The 12,579-nt window shown below is 43.5% G+C and overlaps 1 protein-coding gene across 1 annotated transcript in view; it reads right to left on the bottom strand.

Moving 5' to 3' along the window:
• FCHSD2 (FCH and double SH3 domains 2) overlaps window positions 1–12,579 on the bottom strand; it is a 195,824-nt gene that overhangs the window by 94,178 nt on the left and 89,067 nt on the right. The window contains exons 3-4 of the mRNA XM_009634579.2: window positions 2,377–2,453; window positions 755–899 (exon numbers count right to left, since the gene is read on the bottom strand). Coding sequence (XP_009632874.1) covers window positions 755–899; window positions 2,377–2,453 — 222 coding nt within the window. The remainder of the gene's footprint in view (window positions 1–754; window positions 900–2,376; window positions 2,454–12,579) is intronic.

Raw genomic sequence — 12,579 nt, forward strand, 5'->3', positions numbered from 1 at the left:
GCCGCTGGCCCTCTTGGCCACCTGGGCACCCTGCTGGCTCCTATCCAGCCGTCTGGCGACCAACACCCCCAGCTCCTTTTCCGCCGGGCAGCTTTCCAGCCCCTCTGCCCCACGCCTGGAGCGCTGCGTGGGGTTGTGGTGACCAAAGTGCAGGACCCAGCACTTGGCCTTGTTGACCCTCACCCAATTGGGCTGGGCCCATGGCTCCAGCCTGGCCAGGTCCCTCTGCAGAGCCCTCCTCCCCTCAAGCTTACTTTTTTCCTTGAACTACACTATTGTCTTTGCATGGCTTAGTAGATCAATTATAGCAGCTTTTGGAATACTTACTTGTGCTGCCTTTACAGGAGATGGCTCGATAACCTGCATTCTACATCTTGAAGTTGGCACAAGTCATTCCTTCAGGTTTAAGATGTGCCTTTTCTTAAAATTGGAACCTATTCTAACAAAACCCACCTGCAATTGTCATTGCAAAACCAATTCAACGTAATTGCCACAGCATGATGTTACATTTGCAGAGATGGTTTTGACCAACCGTGTATCACATTTTAAAAGACTCATTTCCAAGCAATTTTAATTTCAGATAACATAGCTCAGATCTTCAACAAGCTGGCTATTTACTTCTATAACATCATGCACAGGAAGAGACTGAAAAGTACATACATATTTTAGACATGCCATACTAAAAGATTTCTAATAACTATTTTTTCTAAATAAGAATGACAAAAGCTTAAATAACTTATCAAAGCACAAATACCTTCTTCAACTGCTGTTCCTTAAAGCACCGTACAGTCCTGGCTGGTTCAGAAATTAAGTTTTTATAGTTCTCACAGATATTGAGTCGGGACTGGGCCACTTGCATCGTGCCTTCTAAAAGTGATTTCCAAACTGAGTACATGCTCCTAAAATAATGAAACACAGAAAGGTTGTGGGAAGGAAGAAAGGGAGGCCAGGTGTTACACCAAAAAAATGGGCTGGATCACATAACAGCAGCATACGTTCTTCCAAGGATTGCTTTTAATAATAAAGCTAAAGCACAATCCTTCATGCTGATCTAGCAAATATCTGCACTTTTAACAAAAAAAATTAAGTGAAGTTTTACTAAAAGAAAAAATTTTTCTTCCTGTCCCTGTTTTGTGAATCGATTTTTTGGCAAACGCTTTCAGTTGAACCTGTAGCTCCAATGGAACAGACCCTACAGAACCCAGCAGCCAAGGCCAGATCAGATGTTGACAATTTTCCATGACAATATGATCATGGATTTTCTGATTTTGGGCATCTTGCAATCAAGCAAATGGTTACAGACTGCTCATCAGTTTTGCCTCAGCTACCTGTAGTTGCTTCATCAGGTGGAATAGGCCAAAGACAACAACCGTAGCTGTGTAATGAGCTTTGCAGGGCCCCAGTAATTCACCACAAAAGCTCCAAAGTTCCCAAGTCAGAAGGAGAAGGTGGAGCAGGGAGAGCAGCAGCAGAAGGTGACAAGCTGTCCCCTGCAGCTGGCAGAAAGGAAAGATTGCTGGAGCTTGCAAGTACTCGATGATGGGGGAGAGGGGGTGGCAGGTATTTGGACCTCTGGGCGCTATGGTTGTGTCTGATGGCACGGAAGTCTTGCTGAGCGGGGAGCACACTGCAGGTAGGAGCAGTCTGTGTCTTATGGAAGCATTGTATACACGCTTAAGACTGATAATTCAATTTATTTCTTCTTAGATATACAAGTGGTCTGAAGGTACCGAAAGTCCAAAACATAAATCTATCAACAATTTCTGCTTGTTTGAAATAAAACTTGGCAGAATACAAAGAACACATTGAAGTATCTTAAACCTTTTTCAAAACGTTTAGGAGGTACTACTCAAAGGTGGGAGGCTTTCAGCAACTGAGTCATTTTCATTTTCATGTTATGATCCACCTTTCATGTTAATGAAACTAAGTTTTGTAAACAACTGTTTCTTGCTTTGCCTTCTCCTTGCTGTCAGATGTGATCTTCGTGAAGAATGGCCTCCTACAAAGAAATTTATTGCTGTCTTTTCCTACGAAGAAATCCACATGCTTATTACTCTCACCTTAAAGCTATTTACTAAAATATATATTCAGACACAAGCATTAAGACCCAACCAGGGTGCACAATTACAGTTGTTGTCCTGTCGTGCAATTTTGGTTTTGCAATCTTCCTAAATTATTCAAGTAATAAACATCTACTTCAGACTAATCTCAGAATTTCGGGGGAAAACAAAGCTTCGTTTTTAACTGGCAATGCTCTACAACAAAGAATAAAATAACTTTAACTACCGAAGAGCTGTGTTTCATTGTTGAGTAAAATAATTATACAAATTGAAATTATAAAGACAGCTATTTCGAGATATCCAACTGTTAAATTACCTATAATCACTTCGTTCATCAGCTTTTACTCCAAGCCAGTCCTTCTTTAAGTATTGGCTAGCCAGCTTCTGAATGCTCTGTTAAAGGAAGGGAAAAAAAAGTTAAAAATAGGAGCAAAAATGTTATTTTTGTTACCACTTATATCAGACAAATGATAACCTGGCTTGTTAAGAAGCAATCAATCTACAATATTACCAAAGTACTGCCAGACTGTTATTTTTACACCTTTTTATATTTTTCACTTTAGTTTCTGTTGAGAAAAAGTAATGAGGTTTGGGTTAGTACTGTAAATCAGAGGGACTCTAGCGGAGTTCTGCACACGTGCACGTCAGCTCTAAAAATACTTCGGCATGTGACGAACCCCAGCGAGACCAATAATACAGACGTTTGAGCAGTGTGTGGCAGAATCAGGGGCAGGAATATTGCAAGCAAAATGTCTCAATTTGTCACAGAATCAAAATTTTTATTTAACTGAACGAGGAGATGGGGTTCTGAGAAGCAACGAAACATCCGGTCATTTATGTGCCCAAAGTGAAATGCCCAACTGTGATCGTTCAAGGTTATCAGTGAACTGAAGAAGCTCTAATGCTCACAGGATCAGGCCTTTACTCAGATTACGACAGACTAGAGATTGACAAATGCAGTTAATTTTTAATTATTAATGTTAATTACGCTCCTTAGTCTCCGCGTTTCACTTTGCACGGTCTCAGAAAATCAATAACAACGTTTTTGTAGTCGAGCTCAGAGAGCAGCCAAAATTTAATTTGTAAACAACGCAAGGGAGGGGGACTTGCTATCGCAGCGGTCCCTCCTTCGGCTTGCAATCTCATTTAACAGTATATATCGCTTATGAATTGAGTACAAATGGAAAAGAGGATGTCTATTATCCAACTCATGGAGCTGGGTAACGGGTTTGTGAACACTGAGCAGCGATCCTGCTTCTTCAAAAGAACCATCGCCCGAGAAGGACTTTCCAGCTTTTGTATAAAAGTCCATTTAGCAAAGAAGTGGGAGACCTGGGTTGAAATTCCCTTTCCAGCTAAGAAAAATCAACTCCACGGACGCTTTCCAGACGAGTGAGGAAAAGCCTGGGGTGAGACATCTTCACATCCAACCCACTCAACGAGAGGCGCGGCACAATATCATTTATTTACATTTTCCATATTGTATTTAAGATGCTATCGCCTGCTAGGACAGCCTTTACGTTCTCTTAGAGAAACAGATCACAAGTAGCTCAAAAAGCACCACACCGGGTTTCATTCTTGTCTTACCAGCCCATTTGATGCTAAAAATTTATTACCAAGCTTACAATCCGATTGACACTTTCACATAGAAAAATGTGAATTGGTGCTAATATAATCATTAGTACAAAAACTTACGCTCCCTCATGTTAAATATATCTATTTCACCTTAGAGTCCAACTGCTTGGAACTGACCTGGGTTATGGGATGTTAAATCAGAACCCCAGAATGGCAGGGGTTGGAAGGGTTCTCAGGAGCTCACCCAGTGCCACCCCCCTGCCCAAGCAGGCTCACCCAGAGCAGGGGGCACAGGACAGCAGCCAGGCGGGGGTTGAAGATCTCCAGAGAAGGAGACTCCACAGCCCCCCTGGGCAGCCTGGGCCAGGGATCGCGCACCCTCACAGTCAACAAGTTCTTCCTCCCGTTCAACTGGAACCTCTTGTGCTTCAGGTTGTGCCCATGGCCCCTTGTCCTGGCGCTGGGCACCACTGAGAGGACTCCTCATGACATCCACCCTTAAGATATTTGGATGTTAACGATGCTTACAGCCAGGTTTACGCTAATAGTCCTTGTGAAGCCAACCACTGGGAGCTGTTGGTTCCCATTCTGAGCTTCCACATCTTCCCAAGTTCCCTTCCCTGATTTCCATTGCACTTTTTGTTCAGTTAAGGATCATTTTCAAATTCCATGTCGGTATTTTATCATGGAACACGGAATACACGAACATACCTGTTCACGTATACAGTCAGCAATTTTTTTCACTGGTAAAGTTACACCTGTAACTATAAATTCTTGCATTTGCATTGCAGGTTCTTCCTTTTTTTTTTTAAAGATGCACAAGTTGCATTAGGCAGCTGTTAAAGACCCCAGATGACAGGAAAAATAGCATTTCCTTTAACCATGGCAGAGCAATTTGTGATAAGATTTGGAGCTTTGTTAGGTGCTATTTTCACATTTCCATCCCTTCTGCATCAGACGCGCATACAAGATCTACCCCAAGATGCCGAACAAACATTCACAAACACAAAGCTAACCGCAAAAAACGCTCACTGGCAGTTGAGGACAAGCTATGCCAAAATTAAAGACCCAGCAAAGTCACAACGGGGATAAATAAAGCCATTTTCGCACACAGAAACACTATTACTGATGTATATAAAACCAGAAAACTAGCGTGATTAACATTTCCAAACCGAACAAGCTCGCCATCGAAATCCATGAAACGTTGAAGAGAGGGCTCCAGCTGCACAGTGAAGGTGTCTGATCCTTTAGTATTCGTTAATGAAAACCGACGAACCACGTGTTGGCATTTCATACCAAACTGCCGGAGGCGAACGTATGGTTTTTAATTAGACCAGTACAGTAGGTTTGCTTTCTTAAACTTTATGCTGAATGTAACTTTTTTGAATGAGATCCTCCTTGTTCCACTCTCAATAACACTTCTTGTTTTGCTGTATTGGAACAAAGAATAGCACTGTTGGGCTCAAGCGGGGATGTCAACCCATTGTTTAACCTTTGGAATCGCCCGACTTTGCCCGCAGCCTAAGAGCGTGCTCGTTTCTTCCTTGAAGGTACACATCAATCACATTTAACGGGCTTGAGATAGCGATGTTTAAAGGCAAGAATACATTTGTTGAGAGGCAAGAAGAGAAGTCTGTGCAGAATGCTCTCCTGATTTTCCATACTGTTTGATGACACATTTCCTTTATATTTATTAAAAAGTAAAAGGGACAGAGCTTCATTGAGCAAAGGCGCTATCAAAATCACAATGTAAATCCTCATCCAAAGTTAAGTGAAAACCATAAAACCTCTCTTTCCTCTCTGTCTCATTGGGCTACGGACAGTCAGAGCATCACGACTTAAAACGCTGTTCAGTAGAAGCCATACTGCGAGGTCACAGAATCACACATAATCCCAGATTGGCAAGGGTTGGAAGGGACCTCAGGAGCTCACCCAGTGCCACCCCCCTGCCCAAGCAGGTTCACCCAGAGCAGGGGGCACAGGACAGCGGCCAGGCGGGGGTTGAAGATCTCCAGAGAAGGAGACTCCACAGCCCCCCTGGGCAGCCTGGGCCAGGGCTCGGGCACCCTCACAGTCAACAAGTTCTTCCTCCCGTTCAACTGGAACCTCTTCTGCTTCAGTTTGTGCCCATGGCCCCTTGTCCTGGCGCTGGGCACCACTGGGAAGAGTCTGGCTCTGTCCTCGTGACCCCCACCCTTGAGATATTTGTAGGTGTTGATGAGATCCCCTCTCAGCCTTCTCTTCTCCAGGCTGAACAAGCCCAGCTCCCTCAGCCTTTCCTCCTAGGGGAGATGCTCCAGTCCCCTCATCATCCTTGTTGCTCTCCTCTGGACTCTCTCCAGCAGTTCCTCATCTTTCTTGAACTGGGGAGCCCAGAACTGGACCCAGTGCTCCAGGTGGGGTTTCACCAGGGCAGAGTAGAAGGGGAGGAGAACCTCCCTTGACTTACTGGCCACACTCCTCTTAATGCACCCCAGGATGTCATTGGCCTTCTTGGCAACAAGGGCCCCCTGCTGGCTCATGGTGACCTTGTTGTCCACCAGGACTCCCAGGGCCCGTCAGTGTATCTGCATCCCCAGCTGCCGCGGGGCTTGTGAGCCCTGCATCCCACTGTGCTGAGCACCTCCACGCGCCGTGCAAAGGCATGGGCCTGCCTTCAAAACCTTTGATATCTGAAGAAACACTAAGATCATTTTTAGTATAAATATGTAAACCCGTAGTTCACCAAGACTACAATAACGGCCTGTTCTCTGACGGCTGTGAATCAAGAAGTTTTTTTCATTTAATTTTTCCAAGGTGTACAGCATTGAATTTGAATAAAAGCTCAGTTAAGTATTTCTGAATGGTAATACTAATCCATTTAGTTTAATGTACACTATTTTTAATCAATAATTATTGACATGAAAGGTCAAAAATGTCTGAAATCCCCAGCAAGCACTGGGCAACCTCTGCTCACCCTTTGTCAAAAGAAATGTACTTGGTGACTCCACTTGTGTGTGTTATTAACAAATTAAGCAGGATTTAGAAAGAGCAAATATAAAACAGTCTAAACAGACTGGCTGCCACATAAACCGAAATTTTACTCATCTGAAGATGACACACATCCTTCCTCCCCCTCCATCAAAACGCATGTTGTATCGCTACGCTACAAACACATTAATACGGCACATTCACGGGTACTTCAACTGTTTGCAAATCTGCCTAACAGATGGATGGATGGGCTGTAAAATTGCATTAATCCATCATCCAAGGAATCAACACCTAGAAATGAAATTCTGCTGAACGGGAAGGCCATCAAAAATCAGCACAGTTTCATGTATGCTCAAATCCATGTTTCCCAGTGCTGCAGCTCCTATTTTATTATGTTCCCTATATATGTTATTATTATGTTCCCTATAACCAGATCTTACCTCAAGTGTATTTATTGGTATTTTCTAATAAGGCCAGTTGTGGCAGATATTGGGGGAGGAAAAAATAAAAATATTTGCTATAATACTAACAGAAAGTAAGTAATTACCAACAGAAGAGGAAAGAGAAAGATATCCCAAATTAAAAGATCATTGATAGGAAAGTATGCAGCTTTTAAAAAGCCGTATTAGCAATGCTTTTTAAAGCAGTCCTAAGGTCTTTCTCTGTAATAACTGAGAGGTGCTGATGACAGCCCGGTTCCCTAAAACCTGTTATCGATTGTAGAAAGCATGGCAGGCGCTAGCTGATGTCACACTGAGTTTTGGGAAGTATCTATTAATAGGATAAATTTACTGCTCTTCTTCACTTAGGTGGTTTCAGTATCTTGCATCATTTTGATCATTTCCCTTTATCAGAGCAGAATCCATCAACCAACCCCTTATAACTTTCATTTCTACAAATAAATCTACTCTGCTATTAGTGTTTCAGAAAAAAAGAACCTTGAATTGAGAAGGCGAGAGAAATACTGTCGGCTGAGTGATCTCTAATACTCAGCAATGCAAGAACTCCAACACAGGCTGTAAGCAAAGGGCCCAAATAATCCCTCCGAGCGGGGAAAAAGGAAATGGATGGTAGCAAAAGCCCAGCCAGAAGGTAAGGCCTTAGGCAACACGCTGAATCTGAGGCTGGCATTCGAGAAGGGCATATGGACAGCAGCTGCTCTAACAAGTCTATGATTGAAAAGCTTCCGCCGGCCACGCCGTTTGCAGTGGCGATGGGACCCCCAAAGAGCAGCGACGGAGAAGATGCAAAGGAGAATTAAGGGGAGAGTTCCTACCTGAAGGCAAGTCCGAGTTGGGAAGATGAGGTCCCGTATGTTTAATATCCGCTGGCTACTACATGATGCTAATACACTGTTCTTATAGTTTGAAGAGCAACTTTTCCAAGCACTGACTGCTGACAACTGACACAAAATAATGCTTTTTTTTTTTTCCCCCAATGGATGCACACATGGCAATTTGCTTGGCTGATCCCAAGATCACTGCCTATGCATCCTGTGCCACAGCAGCAGCTTTCTGACATCCTTTTGTTTGCTAAGTGGCATTATTTTGTTTGCTAAGTACTCTTCTGGCAGGCAAACACTCCACAAGGGAGAGGTTTTTAGCATCTCTCTCTTTACTTGACTTCTTCTCTGAGCGGAGTGAGGTTACTCCCAATTCAACTGACTCTACAGAAGTTTGGAAGCCAGTTGCACTATTACAGAATCACAGAATCCCAGATTGGCAAGGGTTGGCAGGGACCTCGGGAGCTCACCCAGTGCCACCCCCCTGCCCAAGCAGGCTCACCCAGAGCAGGGGGCACAGGACAGCGGCCAGGCGGGGGTTGAAGATCTCCAGAGAAGGAGACTCCACAGCCCCCCTGAGCAGCCTGGGCCAGGGCTCGGGCACCCTCCAAGTCAACAAGTTCTTCCTCCTGTTCAACTGGAACCTCTTCTGCTTCAGGTTGTGCCCATGGCCCCTTGTCCTGGCGCTGGGCACCACTGCAAAGAGTCTGGCTCCGTCCTCGTGACCCCCACCCTTGAGATATTTGTAGGTGTTGATGAGATCCCCTCTCAGCCTTCTCTTCTCCAGGCTGAACAAGCCCAGCTCCCTCAGCCTTTCCTCACAGGGGAGATGCTCCAGTCCCCCCATCATCCTTGTTGCTCTCCTCTGGACTCTCTCCAGAAGTTCCTCATCCTTCTTGAACCGGGGAGCCCAGAACTGGACCCAGTGCTCCAGAAGGGATCTCCCCAGGGCAGAGTAGAGGGGGAGGAGAACCTCCCTCGACCTGCAAATCAAGGCTCTCCCATAGCAGCAAGAAAAAGCAATGGTTTTATTATGTATAAATTCTTATTATCAGCCCCATCCATTGCTTATGCACAAGAGAGCTTTCTTTTGGGTTATTTTTAAATGAACAAGAAAAGTTCAGTGACGTTGGACCATTATTATGGTGAGTGGCGTGTGAGATGGAAAATTCTCCTTCATTTCAGTACTACTGGTTCTTCAAAAATAAAATTGAGTTACATTAAGACTTTCTTGCAGTTCGATGGATAGCAGATATTTTTAAAATCACATTTTTAGTTGTTGGAGAGTAACACTGGCTGAGAATGAAAGGAAACTGCTGTACAGAGAGAATCCTCCAAAACAAGAAGGAAAAAACTCCACACAACTGAGCTTCGCGAAATCTCTACGTTTTGAAGAATGTTTCTACCACAAAAAGGAAAAAAACCTAGATGCAGCCAAAAAAAGACATTTCCAATGCTCGTGCTTCCCCCATGCTCTTAGACTCTTTTCTTAAATAAGATTTTATGAATGGTGAGCTCAGTGAGTCTGACTCAGTGAAACAGCGAGATACTTAGTGCCAAAAATTTCGTAGACAACTTTTATCAATCATACAGATGTTTTTTTTCACAAGCTTGAAGGGTAACTTGAAACATCTTTTACGCTGTTGCCAATCTCTTCAAAACATTTGGACAGGGAGAAGAGAACGTGTGGGAGCGGAAAAGGCAAGGCAGTCTGCATGGTGAGAAGAGGCCTCCAGCTCCTGAGTACAGAAGATGAATTTAGTCTCAATATTAAATTCCGAGATAGATATTAAGTGTTCACAGCGATTACTTAAAGTGGTATTTTATTTACTAGGGGTAGATTCAACAAAACCTCTAATGATTTAATAAGAATGAACTCAATTCAGAGATTCCACGCAGGATATGACTCGGTCCAATTTACATTCTATGCTGACGAGAAAAACACCGTCGGACACAATTATTTTGCTCAGAGCTTACACAGGGCCTTAGGCAACGAGACCGTGACTAAAGCGCTGCTGCAGCACAAATAAAAATGAAAACAAATCACGTAACAGGCAGCACATGGACTTCGACGGCACATCCTAATACTTTCCAAAAGGTGCAGATCAGAACTATGCCGGGACTGTTTTTCTGCTTTTGCCTTGAATGCGGTTAAACAATTGATAGAAAGAGGTTTCCGTGTGCCTGCAGTGTCAATTGTAAAACCCCCCAGAAACACCACGAAAGGCTGGTTACCTCATGTAAAGCTGCATCGCTAATCGTGTTGCTTCTCCTTCCTGGAGATGGGATATTCCTTCCTACCATTACACGATTCCAGTTCCAGAAAATAGGGCATTTTAGTCTTTTCATTCACAACCTCTTTCCAAGCTGCTTCATTTCTCATTTTTTGATATGTAAAGCATGGCGAGAAGGCAAAGGAAAACAAAGGGGAAAGCTGAAAATTAATTTACAGCAGTTAAATATCACCTAGGGCACTCGTGTAAACAGCTTTAGTAAGGGAAACATCCAGATCTCTTATCCTTTGTGGGTTTTGTTCATTAAAGAGTTAAAACCTTTACTTCACTGGAAGCCTGTTAACTCTTTCCAAAATGTCTTGCTCCTGGAGTCGAGCATTATTTTCTACATTCAATCCAGAAAAGAGAGAAAGAAAATGAAGCAAGCCCCCATGAATGGCTTGTTCCACCGGCAGGAGGAGTATCGGGGAGATCCAACAGAAGGAAAGGCAAAAGGCCATTTACATGACAGCCCCCCAGGTTCAAGGAGAAATGATCCTACCCAGCGAAGACCATTCAGGAAACATCATGGAGTCTTATCCCAGTGCCTGACTATTTTTACTTTAACGCCCCTAACTTCATGTATGGCTATACAGCGGATAAACCAAAAAATTACAACATTCTTTTTAGTGTTTCAAGACTTCCTTAATCCTTCAGAGTAAATATGTGCCTCTTCACTCAAACCTGATTTTTTTCAGTCTTGATTTGTAACCCGATTATTTTCTTTGCCCTTGATGATTTTCACTGCTCTCCTCTGGTCTCTCTCCAGTCGGTCCAAACACAGCAGCCGACACCTGAAGGACAGTACGCTGATTTTCCAGGCTGATTTGGAACTGCAATACCGTTGGCAGACTCACCGGCTGAGCCATCCTGAGTCAATAGCAGTAAATTTAATAAGCGTGCACCCTACTCCATCCTCCAGCTAGCCATGCTAACGCTGACTGCTACCTGATTAAGGAGAGGCCCTAAGAAACCTCATTCATTTTAACAAAGAACTGTTTGATATCTACATGATTTTCCAAATGTTTTTCATCACAGTTTTGTTATTTTATCCAGACCACGTTTCCCTAGCATGCATTTTTAGGCCACCACATGAAAGAATCAATAACCTCGCTGAAGCCGAGACACCTAGCACCTTCTCTATTTACAGACCTGTTACCCTGTAACAGCAAAAAAGAAGGCAAAAAATTATACCAAACTGGTGTTAAGCGGTTTTTCTTCACACTTCTGTTTGTTGCTGCAATGTTTTTCTAGGAATTTAAACTGACATATAACTTAACTCTTCCTCCCTCAGCGCTCCTTTAAAAAAAACCCCAAACAACCTAGCATTAAGTTTGCCCCTTTTTTCAAAGGTTTCAAAGTTTTCCAAGACAACGCTCTCAGCTTTAAGACGGGAAATTATCTGAGGCTAAATCCTCTGCAGCCAAGCTGACTGGATCTAGAGCCAGTTCAGATTTAGTCATTAAAATATCCTCTAGCACATTATATTCCTGATCTTTCATCAGGCCAAGATACATACGTATAATCTAGGGATTAATATCAGCCAATCTACCCACAGTGCTTTACTTCACTTGGCAAAAAATAAATGTTGGAAGTTTCTTTATCTGTGTATCTCTGTTATTAGGAGTATCCTGACAGATTAGTTCAACAAATTTTATGTAATAAAACTATACCTTAATAAGCTTCAAACTGTTTGCTTTTTCTCCTGTCTTTGGCTTCCAAATTTTAGGATTTTAGGCACTCAAAAAAACAAAATTGTCATCTTCATTATGCAGCACCGTGTCCATAACTAAATCGCAGATCCTTCCAACTCCAAGCAAGTTACAAACAGGAATAAAACCAGTTACAACACCCAAGGCTAAGCATTCACCTGCATAAATGATTTTCACTTTCTACACTGTATTTTCAATCGCTATACTAGAGACATGTTGCCACTTGGAAACATTCCAGATTATTTTTAAGGCCTTTTGCTAAATTACTCCTACAAAAACGTCTAAGTTGATGCAAAATTGTCATATTCCATGGTTCAGAGAATACATCAATGTGTTTTCTCTTCTGAATCCACTGCAGGGTTGCCTGACTGGTACTGAGAGCCAGCTTCAAGTTCAGGGACTCTCTTCTTGCAGACACAGCGCTTTTTAGCTCCACAACCTGGACCAGCTGGAGAGGTGGGCCCGTGTGAACCTCATGAGGTTCAACAAGGCCAAGTGCAAGGTCCTGCAGCTGGGTCGGGGTAACCCCTGGTATCAGTACAGGCTGGGGGAGGAAGGATCGAGATCAGCCCCGCTGAGAGGGACTTGGGGGTGCTGGTGGACGAAAAGCTGGCCATGAGCCGGCCATGGGTGCTGGCAGCCCAGGAGGCCAACCGTCCCTGGGCTGCATCAAGAGAAGCGTGGCCAGCGTCGAGGGAGGGGATTCT

This window comes from Egretta garzetta, unplaced genomic scaffold (genome assembly GCF_000687185.1).
Source record: "Egretta garzetta isolate BGI_Z169 unplaced genomic scaffold, ASM68718v1 scaffold232, whole genome shotgun sequence".
NCBI lineage: Eukaryota > Metazoa > Chordata > Aves > Pelecaniformes > Ardeidae > Egretta > Egretta garzetta.